At 40.0% G+C, this 20,740-nt stretch overlaps 1 protein-coding gene across 1 annotated transcript in view; it reads left to right on the top strand.

The window, feature by feature from the left end:
* Positions 1–1,605: 1,605 nt before the first annotated feature.
* Positions 1,606–20,740, top strand: part of LOC308676747 (speckle-type POZ protein) — a 44,068-nt gene continuing 24,933 nt past the window's right edge. The window contains exons 1-4 of the mRNA XM_081342767.1: positions 1,606–1,724; positions 5,798–5,919; positions 6,389–6,540; positions 6,672–6,799. Of these exons, the coding sequence (XP_081198893.1) occupies positions 1,647–1,724; positions 5,798–5,919; positions 6,389–6,540; positions 6,672–6,799 (480 nt within the window). The 5' untranslated portion in view covers positions 1,606–1,646. The remainder of the gene's footprint in view (positions 1,725–5,797; positions 5,920–6,388; positions 6,541–6,671; positions 6,800–20,740) is intronic.

Raw genomic sequence — 20,740 nt, 5'->3', positions numbered from 1 at the left:
TTGATGGGGAAAGGTCCAACGTATTTCAGCCCCAATTTTTTTGATGGTTGTCTAGATTGTAGGAATTTGGTAGAGAGATAGACCTTGTCTCCAACTTTAAAGTCCTTTGGCTTGATGCGCTGTTTAGCAGCCTGTTTTTTGTATGTTTCCCTAGCTTCATTCAAAGCTTTTCTCACCACTGGCCAGGTGCTTTGTAACTGGGTAACCCAATCTTTCAGCGATGCCATTAATGGGGTGGTCTGAGGTACTGTAGTTCAGGGATAGACACAAAGTCTTGTCCTGTGGCCACTTTAAATGGAGTGAACCTGGTGCTATTGTGCACTGAGTTATTGTAGGCGAACTCCGTGAAAGGAAGGAGGTCTGTCCAATTGTCCTGTTGGTAATATAGCATCTGAGGTACTGCTCCAGGACGCCATTGGCCTGTTCACACACCCCGTTAGTAGCTGGATAATGCAAGGAGCTGAGCCCGTGAGTGGTCCCCAAAAGTTTTAGGAACTCCCGCCCAAGCTGTGAAGTAAATTCAACTCTTCGATTTGAGATTATTCTTTCTGGAGCACCATGCAGCCGATAGAGGTGCTGCATGAATAGTTTAGCCAAAGTGCGTGCTAAGGGGATTTTTTTGACAGGGTATAAAAGTTGGGAATTTCATAAAGGACTAGTAGGGAATTTTTTTTTAAATTCCATTTATATCCCACCCTTCTCCGAAGACTCAGGGCGGCTTACAAGCTTAGCAGTAGCCTTCATTCTATGTATATGCCTGCTTATTAGGGCTTTCACACACACCCCAAGCGGCATTATTACAAAGTCAGCTTAATTGCCCCCAACAATCTGGGTCCTCATTTTACCTACCTCGGAAGGATGGAAGGCTGAGTCAACCTTGAGCCTGGTGGGATGCGAACCTGCACTAATTGCAGGCAGCTGGTGTTACTTAAGGAGGCATTAGCCCACTGCTCCACCAAGGCTCTTTGATAATGGAAGGGGAGAAAAGTCGCTATCACTGATCCTACCTGAGTAAGAGTGAGGAATTGAGAAAAATATGGGTGGTAGCCAAGGATGGAGGAAGCGTTCCATCCATGAACAACACATTCATTTTTCTAGAGCCATCTGTCTCAGGTGATGGCAACTTTTCCTTTAAATAGTCTCTGTCTCAATTTTGTGATTAGAAGTTGACCTCCTGGCCCCCAGTTCAAAGGGTATTATTTGGAGGAAAACTGTGTTCTTTCTTAACTTTCCCAGGCCTGGGGAACAGCCAACCGGATTTTGATAGTATTTCATTAAGAGCAATAATCATAACACATATAGAATGAAGTGTACATTTCATACAAAAACACAGCAAGAAGGAGGTATTACACAATCGAAACTCTATAAACCAGGGGTGTCAAACTGCCGGCCCACGGGCTGGTTGCATCATACAGATGCTGTGCCCACCCCAGCTCTGGCAATGTGAAAAAAGTCACGATACTTTGTGACACAGCAAGTTTGACACCCATGCTATAAACTAACTTCGGTAATTTGCTGTGCAAACGAACAGAATTGCTGCATATTTTAACTCTTTCTCCCCTCCCCCCAAGTCCTGTGCAATTGGTGAAGATTACATACACATACTTCTTTAACCTGTGAAATCCTGTCTGACCTCCAAACTGGCGATGTCAAGGGTACCAAGTCCTCCTCCTCCAGCAGAGATGTCAAGTGGACCTGTTGCAGAGAGCTGGTGTTACACTCAAGTAAGGCCTGCAGTTTGGAATATTAACTAATTACTATATCAGCTGGCATTTATTATCCTCCCTTTGAATTGGACTCAAACAAGTGTTTTGCACAGTGACATACTTTCAAAATAACTGAACTTGATAATCATGTCAATTGTAATAGTAATAAATATTATGTGGGAAACTGGTGAATTCCCAAATTCATATGTTGCTCTTGATAGGCTTAGGGATAGATGGTAACCTTGTTGAGAGCAAGTTTTTGTTGTTGCTTTTCCAACAATATTAGCGTTAGCATAGCTAACACATCAACCCAACAAAATCAAATGGGGATCAGATTAATAATATTTTGTGCACATCTCTGTCTTGGATAGCGGCTTTTGAGGACCTCATAACTAGAACAGATAAATTACATGAATATACTTTCCCATTGAAACACGAAGTATTCGATCTGATAGGTTTGCATTTTATATTTCCTCTTAATACAGGTAGTCCTTGACGTACAACAGTTTGTTTAGTGGCCATTCAGAGTGAAAATGGCACTGAAAAAAGTGACATGACTGCTTTTCACATGACAGCTGCAGCATCCCAGGGTTGTGTGATCACCTTTTGTGACCTTTTTTAAATATTTTATTAATTTTCCAGTTTTACATTTAAGTATTTAAAAAGCAACGTGGTGGCTGGGTTAATCAATACTTCGATAACAAAATCTTTAGTACAAATCTCAAGTTACAACATCAAATATTTCCTCTCTTTTTCCCTTTCCCAGATACTGTCTCATATCTAAGCTAATACAGTTCTTATTATATCAACTAAGTAAAAACATCATTATTACATTTATCAATAAATTTTAGCTTATACGTATCTTTATTTTTTACATTCAATCTTCATAAACAATCCATATCCTGTTTTTCCCCCAATTTTTAGTTTCCCATCAATATTCCAATTTAATCTTTGATATTTATAATTTTCAGGTTTTAGGTAACCAAGATTTCCCTTATCTCAATTCATAAGAGAATTTAATATCCAAAATACACATTTTATCTATTTGAATATAATCTTGTTCTATTTCCTAAAGGTTATCTATTTCCCACCATATTAAATCATCTACTTAATAATACAATATCCCCTTTAATAAATCAAAACCATTATATATATTACCTGGGTTAATAAATCAAACATATTTGTAATAATTACTTTTTTTCTTTTAGGTCTAATTTTTAAATATTAAACAGATAAAATCCTTATTTTCAACTAATTTCCAAATATTTTAAATCTAATGACCAGAATTCCCTTTATCTCAACTTCTCCCTTTAACCCTCTAATTAATAATATGAAATTCCCCTCTAATAAATTAAAACCCCAATTTTCTTCAGCCTTATTCTGGCTTTCTTCCTTTGCGAACTAGGATCCCATATCAGTGCTTTTAGATCATCAAATAGGTCTCCCTCTATTATTATATATGTTATTTGAAATAAAGGAGACCATTTAATTGCCATTTTTTGGAAGGACACATTTGTATTCATAAAGTTGTCTCTCTATTATTTCAATTCCCCATAATTGCCCTGATATGTTTATCTTCCATTCAATCTGTTCTTCTTTCTCAAATTCCTTCTGATTTATATAGAAAGTCTTTTCCATTTTCAATGTTGTCACTCCCTTTTCTGGATTTTCCATTAACCGTATTTGTTGGTCAATTGAGTCCTCTGTCTTAATATTTGATTGTTCCACTTCTTCTGTTATCTTCTGTGTTGTTAGTTCTTCGGTTGTAGTCAAAGTTTGGGTTTGTATATCTAAGCTGGTGTCTTGTTCTTTTATGTTGCATCTTATTTTATCACAAGCTGAAATAATGGTTTCATGTATTGCTTTCAGCATGGAAAGGATCTTTTCCTGGTCTTCATCCATCTCTTTCACATGTTTATAAATAGTCTTTATAGTAGAAGTCGTTTGTCAAGCTAGATTTTATAGTCCAAGGTATTTCATCATCTCATATAGTAACCAATATTCCTCAAATAAAGAGATAGGAAGGCAATTCCCCACATATAACTCTGAAAGTCAGTAAGGGTTTACATTCACAGTTCAAGTAGGCCAGTTATGCCGCCCAGCTGTTCTCTTACAGCTATGTCTCTCACAGGTGGTGCCAAGATCAGAAGAGTCTTATCTAAGGTCTGGGCTTTGAGCCAACTCTCTGTTAGGAAATAACAAGTTGTAATAACAAACTTCGCCACAAGATGTCATTGATGCCGTTTAAGGTTTTTTAAGTCCAAAATTTTTATAATCCATTTTCCAATTTTATTTCTTTTTTGTAGATAAAAGCAAAAGTCTGCAATAAAAATAGGAAAAATTTTGGTCCCCAAGTTTCAGGAAGATATAAATGCAATTAAATTAAATTTGTTCTTTTAATGCTTTAATTCCCCTGGGTAGTCAGTCACTGCTATTCTTAGAGGGTGAGATAGAAATTCCCTTCCCTCTCTCCTCACAGGGGGAAAGAGAATTCAGGCAGCTTTTACAGGAAAATAAAGTACTTAGGGTAAAGGGAAGATCAGATCTCACCCAGTTTCATCCGCATTGCTTTCAAAGTGCTTGGTGGTAAGTTTGACTTCGGCTGTTTGCAGCCTAGTGACGGGCCATAATACTATGGCCGGTCTTTCCTCTGCCAGTTTGGAGGGCTGCCCCGGATCGAGCAGGAGGGCTGCTGCCCTCCTGCAATGAAGCGGGTGTCCCCTCCTTGCTCGTCGCCCCTACAGGGAGACTTTTGACCCTTTCCAGTGTTCTCCAGCGGACTGAAACTGAACGCGGAAGATGGAGTTCGCCTTCCAGCAGTCGCAGCGGCCGCGATGGCGAACTGGAAGTCACCTTTTGTGACCTTCTGACCAGCAAATTCAATGGGGAAGCCAGATTCACTTAACTGTGTTACTAACTTAACAGCTGCAGTGATTCATTTAACTATGGCAAAAAAGGTTGTAAAATGGGTCAAAACTCACTTAACAACTGTTTCACTTAGCAACAGAAATTTTGAGCTCAATTGTTGAAAGTCAAGGACTACCTGTATTGACATTTCCCTGTATTTACTATCCCTAGCCATTAAAAGATACATACATACCAGTTATCATGTTAGCACTTGTTATGCTGCAATTCTTTGTGCATGTATTAATAATACATTGTAATCAGAAAAAGTGCTCTTAAGCTTGCCACAGTGTTAAACAAAAGACTGGAGGGACAGGCAGGGTGGAAGCTTTTCCTGAGCATTTGTGCTTCCATTCTGGAATATAAGGTACATGAAGGACACTAGATTCTGCTCATGATTGCAAGTACAGGTAGTCCTCACTTAATGATGGTAATTGGGACTGGGAACTCTTAAGTGATGCAGTTATAAAGCATAATGACATATGACCACACCGACTTAATATTGCAGTCCCAATTGCTGTTGTTACATGAAACCTGAATGACGGCAGTGTCCGATAGTCATGTGATCACTGTGACCTTCTCATGGCTTGTTGGAAGCTGTCAGTGAAGGTTGCAAATGGTGATCATGTGACTGTGGGATGCTGTGACTGTTGTAAATTGCAAGCCTGTTGCCAAGTATTTGAAACACAATTGTGAATGCAGGCATGCTGTGATGGCCACAACTACAAGGAGTGGTCATAACTTCCCTTCATTCAGCGCCATCATAATCTTGGAACAGTCACTGAATGAGTGATCATTAAATAAGGACTACTATGAAAGAATTCAGCAGCAGCAAATCTTTTCTGAAAGCAGACATACTGCCTCTTCTACATAAATTGGTATGGGCCACACACACCAGCTTAATAGCCCTACAAATTAATTATAGGTCAAATAATTTTCCTCCTGACTTCTTATGGAGAGGGACAAGGGTAGCAGTGCTGTAGAAACCCTTTGATAAGAATGGATCACAGTTTCTTGGAGAGGTATTTATGATATTTCAAGAGAATGGAGGTCTAAATGTACTTTTCCTTCATTTTCTAAAATCAGTGGGGATTTGGGCTGGGGTGTTTTTTGGGTGATCTTGTTCTTTATAACAATGTATGTAAATTGCTAGCCAATATTTTCCCTCTTCACCATTCTTTTTAAAGATTAAAGTGGTCAAATTTTCCTACATGTGGACCATCAATAACTTCAGCTTTTGTCGGGAGGAAATGGGCGAGGTCATCAAAAGTTCAACATTTTCATCAGGAGCTAATGATAAATTAAAATGGTAAGGACCACCAAAATGCCAGATAAGGAACAGCAGAAGGTACATTCATTGATATGTGGTTCTCAGAGCTGGGTTTGCAGTTATACCTTAGCCTCATATTCATTTAGAGCCATTGGTGAAGTTGCTAATGTTCTGTTTCAGAACTGTCACCTGTAAAATGTCATAGTAAAAGACCGGTTCCATAAAGTTAAGGAAAAAGTGCTACATTCATCTGTTGAATCTTAGTTATCCATTTGTAAGTGTGGCTCACCAACTTCCTGTGATCAGCTGCAAGAAATCAAAATGTCATTGTTTAATAGTCTATAGTAAATGCGGACTAAAACATAACTAGTGTAGTACAACTATCAACCAGGGTATGATTTTTCAAAAGAAAACAATCTGTGTATAGAAAGTTGTTTCACTGAGTATAGTTGGGTATAGTTGAATGATTTATATAGAGAAAATGAACATAGTCTTTCTGCTTTTGCAGGTGTTTGCGTGTGAACCCAAAGGGCCTGGATGAAGAAAGTAAAGATTATCTTTCACTTTATCTGTTACTGGTCAGCTGTCCAAAGAGTGAAGTCCGAGCCAAATTCAAGTTCTCCATTCTGAATGCAAAAGGAGAAGAAACAAAAGCAATGGGTATGCATAGCTAGTAGCTGGGCACTTATATTTTACCCCTTGCTGTATATGCAAATAGAGCAGAAAATAAAGTCTTCTGTTTTTCTTTGTTCTATATTTTTTTAAATGCCAACCTCTTTGTATGTTTCCAGAGAGCCAGAGAGCCTATCGGTTTGTGCAAGGCAAAGACTGGGGATTCAAGAAGTTTATTAGAAGAGATTTTCTTCTGGATGAGGCGAATGGGCTCCTTCCAGATGACAAGCTCACTCTCTTCTGTGAGGTAAGGAAAGATGTGGTGGAACATCATGGTTTCCTTTGGGAAGGTTTTCATAAATAGTTTTTTTTGTCTCAACTCCTGCTATGAATCCAATTTGTTCATCGTACAGTTGGGCTTTGGGGATGGAACTTTTGAATATCTCCGTTGTGGCTGAATGTACTGGATGGATCACTTCTTTCTGGAGGAGTTGGTTCTTGAAATACCTAGGGTCCAAGCCATTATGGGGTTTACAGGTTACAGTCAGCATTTTGAAGCCTGTTGGTAGCCATGTCATCCCTAGAAAAGTGCTATCATATGGCACTGGTGGCTCTCACCCACTAGCAGGAGTGTTGCTGTGTTTTGTATCAGCTACAGCTTCCAGGTAGTGTTCAGAGGCAACAAAACAAAACCCTTGTTTTAAGCTTTTTGTGACAAGTCTGTGAGTTTAGAAAACCAGATTTGACTCACAGACAGGAAAAATGTCATTGTTGCTGCTAAGGATGTTTTGGGTTCCATACTTCAGTGTTAATACCATATGCTCAGCTAATTCTCTCAAATTGTAGGTACCCCCAACTTTTTCACTTTAGGGGAAATATATTTTTGTTTTGTTAAAGGAGAATATTTGTAGCTCAGGCTTGACATGAGGGGTCTTTGGTGCTCTTTGAGCTTGGTTGTTTTCTTTTGCAGACATTTCATTACCCAAACCAGGTAACATCATCAGTGCTAGTAAGGAGTGCAGTTTGCTGTCAGTTTATATTCTAGTGGCTTGCCTGTCAGTGTTGGTGGGGGTGGTCTTAGAGGTTCTTTTGTTGGGCTTCTTACTGTTGGCTTCTTTGGTAGTTTCTTTTTTTTAAAGATTTTATTAGATTTTATAGGGTTAAGAATAACATTTTAGAAGGCAATGTGGTAATTGGGTTCATCAATAGGTCAGTAATACAATAATTAGGGAGTATCTCAGGTTACACCATCAAATATTTCTTCTCAGTTTCCTTTGACATTTGCTATTTCATATTTATGCTAATCCCCTTCATGGATTACTGCCTTGTCGTGGCGAAGGGGCTTGCGTAATTCAATGAAGCTATGAGCTATGCCGTGCAGGGCCACCCAAGACGGACAGGTCATAGCCGAGAGTTCTGACAAAACGTGATCCACTGGAGAAGGAAATGGCAACCCACTCCAGTATCTTTGCCATGAAAACCCTATGGACAGTACCAAAAGGCAAAACGATATGACGCTGGAAGATGAGCCCCTCAGATCGGAAGGCGACCAATATTCTACTGGGGAAGAGCAGAGGGCTAGTACTAGTAGCGCCAGAAAGAATGAAGCGACTGGGTCAAAGCCGAAAGGACGCTCAGCTGTGGATGTGTCTGGTGGTGAAAGGAAAGTCCGATGCTGTAAAGATTTTTTCTCCATAGGAACCTGGAATGTAAGATCCATGAATCAAGGAAAGCTGGACGTGGTCAAACAAGAGATGACAAGACTGAACATCGACATCTTAGGTATCAGCGAACTAAAATGGACAGGAATGGGTGAATTTAATTCAGATGACCATCAGGTATACTACTGCGGGCAAGAATCCCTCAGAAGAAATGGAGTAGCCTTCATAGTCAATAAAAGAGTAGGAAAAGCAATACTGGGATACAATCCTCAAAATGACAGAATGATCTCAGTTCGAATCCAAGGCAAACCATTCAATATCACAGTAGTCCAAGTCTATGCCCCAACCACCAGTGCTGAAGAGGATGAAATTGACCAGTTCTATGAAGCTCTACAGCACCTTATAGAACTAACACCAAAAAATGATATTCTTATCATCATGGGGGATTGGAATGCTAAAGTAGGAAGCCAAAAGATAACCGGAATAACAGGCAAGTTTGGCCTTGGAATGCAAAATGAAGCAGGGCACAGGCTGATAGAATTCTGTCAAGAGAATACAATGGTCATAGCAAACACTCTTTTCCAACAACCCAAGAGACGGCTCTACACATGGACATCACCAGACGGTCAACACAGAAATCAGATTGACTATATGCTCTGCAGCCAAAGATGGAGAAGCTCTATACAGTCAATAAAAACAAGACCAGGAGCTGACTGTGGCTCAGACCATGAGCTTCTCCTTGCAAAGTTTAGGCTTAAACTGAAGAAAGTAGGGAAAAGCACTAGGCCACTGAGGTATGAATTAAATCATATCCCTGTTGAATATACAGTAGAGGTGACAAATAGATTTAAGGAATTAGATCTGATAGAAAGAGTGCCTGAAGAACTATGGACAGAGGTTCGCGACATTGTACAACAGGTAGCAACCAAAACCATCCCAAAGAAAAAGAAATGCAAGAAAGCAAAATGGCTGTCTGAGGAAGCTTTGCAAATAGCTGAGAAAAGGAGGGAAGCGAAAGGCAAGGGAGAAAAAGAAAGATACGCCCAATTGAATGCAGAATTCCAGAGAATAGCTAGAAGAGATAAGAATGCCTTCTTAAATGAACAGTGCAAAGAAATAGAAGAAAACAATAGAATAGGGAGGACCAGAGATCTTTTCAAAAAAATTGGAGAGATGAAGGGAACGTTTAATGCAAAAATGGGCATGATAAAGGACCAAAATGGCAGGGATCTAACAGAGGCAGAAGAGATTAAGAAGAGGTGGCAAAATTACACAGAAGAACTATACAAGAATGAGCTTAATGTCCCTGATAATCACAATGAGGTGGTCACTGACCTCGAGCCAGACATCCTAGAATGTGAAGTGAAGTGGGCCTTAGAAAAGCTGAGCAACAACAAAGCTAGTGGAGGTGACAGTATTCCAGCTGAGCTATTCAAAATCTTAAAAGACAATGCAGTAAAAGTGCTACATTCAATTTGCCAGCAAATTTGGAAAACTCAACAGTTTCCACAGGATTGGAAAAGATCAGTTTACATTCCAATTCCAAAGAAAGGCAGTGCCAAAGAATGTTCAAACTATCGCACCATTGCACTCATTTCTCATGCTAGTAAAGTCATGCTTAAAATCCTACAAGCTAGACTTCAGCAGTATGTGGATCGAGAACTACCAGAAGTACAGGCCGGATTTCGAAGAGGCAGAGGAACTAGAGATCAAATTGCCAACATACGCTGGATCATGGAGAAAGCTAGGGAGTTCCAGAAAAACATCTACTTCTGCTTCATTGACTATGCTAAAGCCTTTGATTGTGTGGATCATAACAAACTGTGGCAAGTTCTTAAAGAGATGGGAGTACCAGACCATCTTATTTGTCTCTTGAGAAACCTATATGCGGGCCAAGAAGCAACAGTGAGAACTGGACACGGAACCACTGATTGGTTCAAAATTGGGAAAGGAGTCCGGCAAGGCTGTATACTGTCGCCCTGCCTATTTAACTTATATGCAGAGCACATCATGAGAAAGGCAGGGTTAGATGAATCAAAAGTTGGAATTAAGATTGCCGGAAGAAATATCAACAACCTAAGATACGCAGATGATACCACTCTAATGGCAGAAAGTGAAGAAGAACTAAAGAGCCTCTTGTTGCGGGTGAAGAAGGAGAGTGCAAAACTTGGGTTGAAACTTAACATTAAGAAAACCAAGATCATGGCATCCGGCCCTCTCAATTCCTGGCAAATAGATGGGGAAGAAATGGAGGTAGTGACAGATTTTATTTTCCTGGGCTCCAAGATCACTGCAGATGGGGACTGTAGCCAAGAAATTAAAAGACGCTTGCTCCTGGGGAGTAAAGCCATGGCAAATCTAGACAGCACACTAAAAAGCAGAGACATCACCCTGTCAACAAAAGTGCGTATAGTCAAGGCTATGGTCTTCCCAGTTGCAATGTATGGCAGTGAAAGTTGGACCATAAGAAAGGCTGAGCGCCAAAGAATTGAGGCCTTTGAACTATGGTGCTGGAGAAGACTCCTGCGAGTCCCTTGGACTGCAAGGCGATCAAACCGGTCAGTCCTAGAGGAGATCAATCCTGACTGCTCTTTAGAAGGCCAGATCCTGAAATTGAAACTCAAATACTTTGGCCACCTGATGAGAAGGAAGGACTCACTGGAGAAGAGCCTAATGCTGGGAAAGATTGAGGGCAATAGAAGAAGGGGACGACAGAGAATGAGGTGGCTGGATGGAGTCACTGAAGCAGTAGGCGTGAGCTTAAATGGACTCCAGAAGATGGTAGAGGACAGGAAGGCCTGGAGGAACGTTGTCCATAGGGTCGCGATGGGTCGGACACGACTTCGCAGCTAACAACAACAACAATTTATGCTAATAAATTTCTAATTATATCAAAATTCAGTAAAAATTTCAGTATCTCATTTATAAATACATTTTTTTGTTTTTGCTTATACATATCTTAATAGATCTCAATAGACAATGTCCTGTTATAAAATTTTACCAATTTTAATTTTTAGTTACAGTATTCCAATTTAACCTTTAATATCCATAGTATTTAACTTTCGGGTAACCCAAATCTCCTTTATCTCATTTCATAAAAATTATAATATCTAAAATACACCTATTAAAACTTAAATATGTTCTTATTCTATTCCATAAACATTTTCTACTTCCCATCCTAATAGATCACCGCCTTAATAATAGAGTATCTTATTAGTTCAGATCCATCATCTATATACACTGGGCTAATCAATAATTCAAACCTATTTTCTTATAGTTAATTTAAATTTTCCTTGTTAATCTGAACCTTCAATATTCAACCAATTAATCCCATTTTTTACTATTTTCTGACTATTTTAAATCTAGTACTCAAATTTCCTTTTATTTCAAAATCTCCCTTTAGCCCACTAACTGACAGTTTAGGATCCTCTCTAATAAAACAGGGGGTCCCAGTTTTTCAACGTAATTCTAGCTTTCTTCTTTTGCCAGCCAGGTTTGCATATCAATGCTTTTAATTCATCAGATAGGTCTCTCTTCATTCTTGTGTATTGTCACTGCGGTTTTTTTAGTGTTTGTCAGCTCCGCATGTCTCACTTTGTTTCTCTGCCAGCTGCATAGTAATCTTATCAATGTAACCAAGGTGATTGTCACATGTCCAGCCATGTTATGGTTTCATGCCTAGCACTGCTGTTAAGTGCGCATGTCTACAAAAGTTTTCTCACTTTACTTTTTTTCTTCTCTTTGTGTATTCTGTCTGATGAGAGGATGTAGTCAGTTTAGGAGTTTTCTTTTGCTTTCCAATTAAAGTTTTATATACAGTAGAATATTTATTTATTTATTTATTTATTATATTTTTATATGCCTCGGTATTTGTTTATTTTTACCTGATGTTTACCATGCGTCGAATGAACCACGGTTCATCGCCCTCTGATAGGGAAGTATTAATTTATTTCCCTGACATTGGTAGCAGAGGATGGTTTGTTTTTATTTTCAAGATTTATTGCCCCTGATAAGCGTATAGGCAATTAGCCAGCCCGTTAGTCCGGCGACTGAGGAACGCTGTGATTAAATTGCTGCAATATGCCAAAGAAAAAGAAGAAGAAGGCCCGTTATCAGTCTGCTGAAGAGGAGACAGTCGTTTCACAGAGATATCTCCCTTCAAGTTTACAGACTCTGCTCGCATCTGCTACACATCTTGGAGAAGAAGATGCAGCCTCTGAGTCAAGGTCAGTCTCACCATTTTCTGATATTATAAGCCCTCCAGAAATAATTTATACTCATGGGGCCCAGGCTATTTTTGAGGGGCTCGGTGCTAGACCAAAAGGTTCATTAGGAAAGGGAGTGATTCATTATCCTCCTGGGCCTGAACAAACTGTGCATGAGAAGGCGTTGCAAAGTTATTTTCAACAAATTGAAGCTTTTGACAAAGAGCTGCAGCAGGCAAAGGCATATGCATCCATGATTAAGCAGCAGGGGAGAGGTTCTGCTGGTATTCGCATTCCAGAGTCAGCCATATTGCCTTCTTCAAAGCCAAAGACACTCCTATAGGAGTTAGCCATATTACCTTCTTCTTCAAAGCCAAAGCCACTCCCAGAATTGAGTGTTGTGTCAGACGAATGGGTACAGGAACTTCCTATGTCACAGTCCCATGATTATGTGCCGTCTCAAATGACACACCGAGCTACAATGATGCCTGACTGCAGGCCAACTTAATGTAGCAGCTCAAGTGCCAGCGCCTCCTGCTGGCCAGGGTGGAATTGCAGCTCCAGTACAACCACACCCAGCACCAGTACCCATGGCAGCTCCAATTCAACTGCCGCAAGTCCAGGCACAGGCACAGGCGCCTCCTGCAGGCCAAGTCCAAATTGCACAACCTGCACAGCCAGCACCTCAAATTTATGTTCCTCAACAGGCATCTCCTATTGTACCACTGGCTGGTGATTCAAAATTGAAGCGGTCAGGACAAAATTACAGGGCATGGGTCAGTGAAGTTGGACTTTTGCTCTGCAGAGAAGGTACCCATCGCATGGTCTTTAATCCTCCTGACCAGCCATGGACTCCTGACATATGGGACTTAAATAATAAAGCATGCACAACATTGTTGATGTCAATGGACACTGAATTGCAGCTCACGTTTTCACAAGATGAAACTGCCCAACAAATTTGGACTCAATTAGAAGCATGTTATCGGCCTATGTCAATTGAGTCTACATGTTTGTTTTTGTCCGAGTTCCATGGCTCTAGATTAAAACCTGGTGAACATATTGGAGAACACTTAACTAAAATGAAAGGAATAAGAAAAGAAGTGGGTGAAAAAGGCTATCCTATTGATGACTTTCAAATGATCAGCATTATTATTAACTCATTGAACTATGACTGGAAAGATGCTATTACCAAGATTAATCAAGTGTCCATTGCTCAACGCACAGTGGATCATGTATGCAGAATTTTAACCGAAGAAGAGGCACTTATGCAAGCCGCGCCACATTTAACAGGACCACCTGCATCAAGAGCTCCAGCAAGGCGTCCCTTCCGTGGAAGAGCCTATGTTCCAAGGATGCCAAGATGTTACATCTGCAATCGTGTGGGACATGCCACCCGGGATTGTCCCCAACGATTTCCAGCGCCCGCCACGTACCAGCCCAGAGGAACAGATTCCAGAGGAGGCAGAGGTAGAGGCAGATGACAAGGTCGTGGCCGTGGTCCCAGGTGTGATCCGCAAGCTCCGCTTGCTACATTGGCTTTAACCAACGATCCACAACCTCAACCAGAGTACAACAGACAACCTTTTGGGACTTTGGACAGTGGAGCAGCTTTGCATGTTACCTACAGAAAAGAACTTTATACAGAGATGCACGAGCCTGAACCTGAACTTCGTGAGCTTTACTCTTTTTCTAATCATCCTGTTCAGGTCATGGGAAAAGGAACTGTTTACATTGAAGAGCTCGATGCATGCATTCCTGGTGTTTATTATGTACCATCAGGTAATAGCAATTTGCTTAGCCAGAGTCACTTGTCTAGGGCATCAAAATTCCAGGTACATCATCTTGAAAAAGCAAGTTATGTATTTAAAGACGGAGATATTGTTGCTGAAACCATGTTGATTGGTGGTGTTTATTACTTAAAGCCAAAGTCTAAGCAGCAAGAGCAGGCAAGTATACAAGCTCCAAAAAGGGAAAGCGCAGGCCCAGTGAGAGATGTCCCAGAGAGAGATCCTGTTGCTATGTCAAAGGCTCCTAAAGCCAACAAGAAGACAAATAAGACACAGGTTGCTCACGGCAAGCCTGAGGTTCCTAATAAACATGCTAATGTTGAGAATTCACTAACTGGTAATCCTTTGCATTACAGGTCTATACATAAGCGGCATAGAAGATTGGGTCATGCCAGTTTCCATGTTCTGAAGAAGATGCCAGAGTTCGCAAGAGGTTTGGATCTAAAGGGGTGTAAGGTGTTCTTGGATTGTGCTGTCTGCAAAAAATCCAAATCCAAAGCAGCAGCAATTCCAAAATGCGCTACACGCCTGTCAACACGCATTTTTGATTTTGTACACACTGACATAGTGGGTCCTTTTACACCAACAATTGGTGGTAAAAGATATTTTTTGACAATTGTTGATAATTACTCTAGATATGGATATGTATTTCCTATGAGAGAAAAATCTGAGACCTTTCAGATCTTTAAAGACTTTGCCGCTCTTGTCTATACCCAACATGAAGTCAGCATCGCCAGAATTCAGAGTGATCGCGGTGCTGAATTCATGTCTCAGCGTTTTCAGGACTGGATGCGTAGAAATGGCATACTACACCAGACCTCAGCTCCTTACACTCCGGCCGAAAATGGAGTGGCAGAATGCAGAAACGGGGTTCTGCAAACAATGATGCGTTGCCTTCTTGAAGATGCTAACCTCAGTCTCCCATACTGGGGTGAGGCTATTAAATATGCTAATCATATCATCAATCGTACTTAGAGTAGTGTAATAAATCAGACCCCTTATTTCATGTTATATGGACACAAGCCTGACCTCTCGCATCTCCATATTTTTGGTTCATACGCTATGGTGAATATTCCTCTAGCGCAAAGAAGGAAAGGGGGTCCTGCAGCAAAAAGAATGAGATTTATGGGTATTGATGATAATTCAAAATGGAGCAAATACATCGACTCTTCCCATGTGATTGTGATTTCCCAATCCGCTACTTTTGAGGAAGATGCTGACTGATCCAGGATTCATTCTAACGATCCTGGAGTTTATTTTCCTAGAGATGATGCTGCTAATGCCACGCAGCCTGATGATCAAGATGCACAGGCGAATGTTCCTTCCACGAGTTCTTCTCAACCTACTGTTCTGTCTTCGCAAGCCGCCGATGCTGTCGCTGGCGACGATGATGAACACGAGGATGAAACGGAAGAAGAATGGACAGTTGTTCCGAGATGTTCCAAGAGGACCACAAAGGGGATCCCCCCAAAACGGTATTCATGGCAAGTAACAAAAGCACCTTTACCTTTGATTTGTAATGTTACACTTCCTCCTGATAAGTTCACACAAATCAAACATCTTCCTGAATCAGAGCAAGATAAATGGTATGAGGCAATGCAGGCTGAAATGGACAGTCTAAAGAAACTTCAACTGCAAGCCCTCCAGCAAACAAGAAAGTTATTGGCACTCGATGGGTCTACAGAATTAAAAAGAAGCCAAATGGTGAGTCGTTATATAAGGCCAGACTTGTAGCCCAGGGTTTCGCTCAATGTTATCCTGAGGACTATACAAATACTCACTCACAGTGCGGACTGAGAGTGTGAAAATCGCCTTAGCCACTGCGACTATCCTTGGTTTAGAGGCTTTCCAGTTTGATGTTGAAACGGCTTATCTACACGCTGATCTTGATGAAGAAATTTATGTGAAAGGTCCTCCAGGTTTCCGACAGCAAGAAGGGGATACCTGGTTTCTACACAAAAGTCTTTATGGTCTGAAACAGTCTGGTTTAATGTGGTACTTATGTCTTTCTGACAAACTAAATTCAATGGGCTTTATTAAGTCTGAAACAGATGAATGCGTGTTTACTAAAAGATCTGATAATAGGTATGAGATAATTCTTGTTTATGTTGATGATATTGTTTATATTGGTCCAACTAAGCAGATGAATGAGAATTTTGCTAAAGCTTTACAACAGTTTTTCACATTGAAATCTTTAGGATATATTAACACTTATTTAGGTGTTCAAGTTGTCCAAACTCAGAAGGGGTTTAGTCTTACACAAGAAGATAAGATTGAACAACTATTGCATCACTGCAACATGAAGGATACTAAACCAGTGAGTATACCCATGCAAACCGATTTTCACAACTTGACACATGAACCAAGTCCTGAGTTTCGAAGACCAAACACTTTATCGCTCAGTCATTGGGTCGCTGCTGTATATTAGTAGTTGGACTAGACCCGACATTGCACTTAGTGTTAATCTCCTATCTTTTATTTTATTTTATTTAAATTTTATTAAACAAATTTTAAATAAATAAAAACAAGAACATTATTACAACATACTGAAAAGTGCATCAAATAGAAAAACACCAAAACATCCTAGACACCAAAAAAACAAAAACAACAACATTAGACAGGACCGGGGAGTGTAATACTACCCCTAATTTCTTTTTCTCGTGCATCCCAGGCTAAGTAACCTTTAATTACCAAATATTAGAAATCTATAATTGTATATATCTCCAGATTCTATACCTCAAATAATAATACACAATCATCTGGTATTTCCCCCGTTGAGATTAAATATTCTATTTTGTAACCATGAATACCAGGAGTCCCAACTTTTATTGAAAAGTGATTCACTTTTCCCTTTGAGAATATATGTCATTCGATCTGACTCTGCGCATAGTAATACTTTCTCTATTACTTGATAGTCCGTTGAGATTTCCATCGTCTTCCAATATTGCGCATAAATCATACGCGCCGCTGTTGTAATATGTATTACTAGATACCAAACATTTTTTGGTACTTCTTGTGGCTTCATCCCCAAGAGGAAAATAGCTGGGTCCAATTGAAGATCATATCCTGTTATTTGAAATAACCAATTTTTTATATTGGTCCAGTAACGCCTAACCTTTGGACAAGTCCACCATTGATGGTAGTGTTGTGACTCAGGGCCAGCCTGTGGGCCCGGCAGCCGGCTCAGATGTATCGGATGACTCAGATGAGGGGGAGGAGGAGTGTGTGGGAGACAAACCGGCTGATGATGGCTTGCAGGCTTGGAAGAGCTCCCAGCCGGGGCCCTCTTCTCAGCTGCGTGAGCCCGATAGTGCGGAGGATGATGACCCACAGCTGGCCCTGTTCAAGGACGCCCGACGCAGGAGGCAGTCGAGCAGGACCAAGCAGAGAAAGGCTGCGGGTCTCCTCGGGAGGAGGCAGAGGGAGGCCACGCCCTGAACTCTAAATAAAAGGAGTGTTTGGGGAAGGGCTGGTTGCTGAAAGCAACCCTTCTGCTTGAGGATTCAAGTTCCAGTGTTTTTGTTTCTTGTTCTGTTAATTGACTAATAAATCTTGGCAGACGCTTTTCAGCCTTGGACGCTCTCCAGTCTCTACTGTTTGAATAGGGGTTTGCCTTATTACAAGGCCGGTAGTTGGCTGGTTCAGAACAGGTAGAAAGTGCCCCTGGCAGAATCACATTTCCAACATTTGTCATTTGCATTGGGAAACATTTTTGAAATTCGTGCGGGAGCTAAGTACCATCTATACAACATTTTGTACATATTTTCTTTAAATGCCGTTGCTAACGTTAATTTTATATTTTTCTTCCAAATTTGTTCCCACTCTAATTCTAATATTTCTCCCCCAGGCAATCATTACGTCATTTATTGTTCCCCCTTCCATCCCATGGAACAAAAGTAGATTATAGGTCTTAGATAAAAATTTAGCATCACTTCCCCATAAAATCTTGTCTAATTCTTGTGGGATTATATTGATTCCAAATTCCTGCTTATCCCTATTAAACCTTGAGCTCATTTGAGAATACGACCACCAATCCAACTCTATACCCCCAGAATGTAACTCCTCCCTGGATTTAAGATTGCCTCTCAGATCTATGAGATCTTTATACCTATAGTTTCTGTCTGGATTGTGTAACGTTGAATAAGTTACAGCTTCCAAAGGAGTAAACCAGCCAGGTATTTTTGTATAGATCCACCCTCTCACCATACGACAAGAGTTTATCAATACATCCCTAATATAATGATTAGAGAAAACTTTATATTGACTATCCTTCCTTGGCCAGAGATAGGCATGCCATCCCTGCGTTAAGTTATATCCTTCAATAGTTAACACCCTCCTTCTAGATAACACAACCCAGTCCCTAATCCAAGCCAAGGCAGAGGCATGGTAATACAGCTCCCAATGTGGGAGCCCCAGTCCTCCCCTTGTTTTGTGCTCCTGCAGCGTTCTTCTTTTAATACGCGGCTTTCGATTATTCCATATGAATCTACCAACTATCTGTTCTAGTTTTTAAAAAAATTTCTTATCTAGGAGCAGTTTGAAATAGGTATAACCACTTTGGCAAAATATGGGTCTTAATCACTGCAATTCGTCCTAGGATTGAGAGTTGAATATTTTTCCAGCTGTCTAAATTCTTCTCCATCTCAGTCATCAATTTTTGATAATTTAATTCCTTTATAGATGGACACCTTGAAGATAGCCAAATACCTAAATATTTAACTTTTTTAACTATTTGGATCCCCATCACCTCTTGTAATTGTACCTTGGATTCAGTTCCAATATTCTTTACCAAAAATTTAGTTTTATCTCGATTAATCTTTAAACCTGCTACTTCTCCAAAGACACTAATTTCCTCCAATAATTTAGGGCCTGATTCCAATGGGTCTTCCAAAATAAAAACTAAGTCATCAGCAAAAGCTTGAAGCTTATATTGCTGATCATTTATTTTTAATCCTTTAATATTATTATTTTGCCTAATTATAATCAATAGTGGTTCTAAAGTCAAAATAAACAGTAGAGGTGAAAGGGGGCATCCCTGTCTCGTACCTTTTTGTATATCAATTTTCCCAGTCATTTCACCATTGAATAATACTCGGGCAGATTGCGTAGTGTAAATTGTTTGTATAGCTCTTACAAAATTTGGTCCAAATCCCATTTTAATCATCTGACATATTAAAAATTCCCAACTAACCATGTCAAATGCTTTCTGAGCGTCAAGAAACATCATTGCCAACTGTTTGCTAGGGTGCATCTCATAATATTCCAACGTATTCATCACTATTCTCAAATTATCTCTTATTTGCCGATTTGGAAGAAAACCATTCTGATCTGGATGTATAAATTCTCTTAAGAAAACTTTAAGCCTGCCCGCCAGAATTGAGGAAAAATTTTTATAATCTGCATTAAATAGCGAAATGGGTCTATAATTTTTAACCAAGGTACGATCTGAATCTTCCTTTGGGATCAAAGATATATAAGCCTCTGTCCATGACTGGGGTATTTTCCCTTCACTCAAAACCTCATTAAATAAATCTTTTAAATAGCCACTAAACATTTCCAACATTTCTTTATATAATTCCGCCGGGAGTCCATCCGTTCCCGGGGTTTTCCCATTCGATTGTTTCCTAATTGCCTCCTTTATTTCCCCTTCTGAGATCTCTGAATTCAAAATTTGTTTTACATTCTCAGGAACCTCCTGTAAATCCACCCTTTCTAAGTAACTTGCAATCCTTTCTTCTAAAATTGGGTCTGTCTTATACAATGCAGTAAAAAATTCCTGAATCACCTTTTTCTTTTGATCATTTGATCCCACCATATTTCCCATCCCATCCTGTAACCATTCTATTTTTCTCGCAATTGCTCGCTTCCTAAGCCTATAGGACAACCATTTTCCAGCCTTGTTGGCGTGTTCAAAAAAAATTGTTTATTCCTTTGAATTTTCTCTGCTAATTCATGTTGATCCAGGAGGGAAATCTCGTGTCGCGTAATATCTTTTCTCTCCCTCTCTATTACTGAGGATGGGTCTTTCTGAAGAGCCTCCTCGGTCTCTGTCAACACTCCCATCAACTCCAATCTCTTAACCCTCTCTTTCTTCCACTTATATGCCGAATACTTAATTGCTATCCCTCAAATCACTGCTTTCGCAGTGTCCCATATAATTTGAATTGGTGTATCTTCCCTTCTGTTCTCCTCAAAAAAGTATCCCATTTCCTGGTTCAACAAGTTTTTGAATTGTTCTTCTTTTAAAAGAGCTGTTCTCATTGTCCATCTATACCTCTTCTTTTCTCCTTTCCAAACCAAAACTAACGGGCTGTGATCTGCCCAGTCATTAGTCGTAATCTCTATTTCCCTAACCATCTCTTTCAATTCATGGGATGCCCATATCATATCAATTCGGGTCCATGTATGATGCCTGGGAGAGAAATAAGTATATTGCCTCTCTTCCCTGTGGAAATCTCGCCATATATCACATATGCCTAATTCCTCCCTCACTTGATCCCACACCTTAGGCAATGTTCTTTTTACCCCTTTAAGTAAACGTTGCCCTGGGGTATAGTCTTTATCAACATCTACTATTGCATTGAAGTCTCCTACG

The sequence above is a fragment of the Vipera berus genome (assembly GCF_964194415.1).
Source record: "Vipera berus genome assembly, chromosome: W".
Taxonomy (NCBI): Eukaryota; Metazoa; Chordata; class Lepidosauria; order Squamata; family Viperidae; genus Vipera; species Vipera berus.
This window is presented reverse-complemented; position numbering and strand designations above follow the sequence as displayed.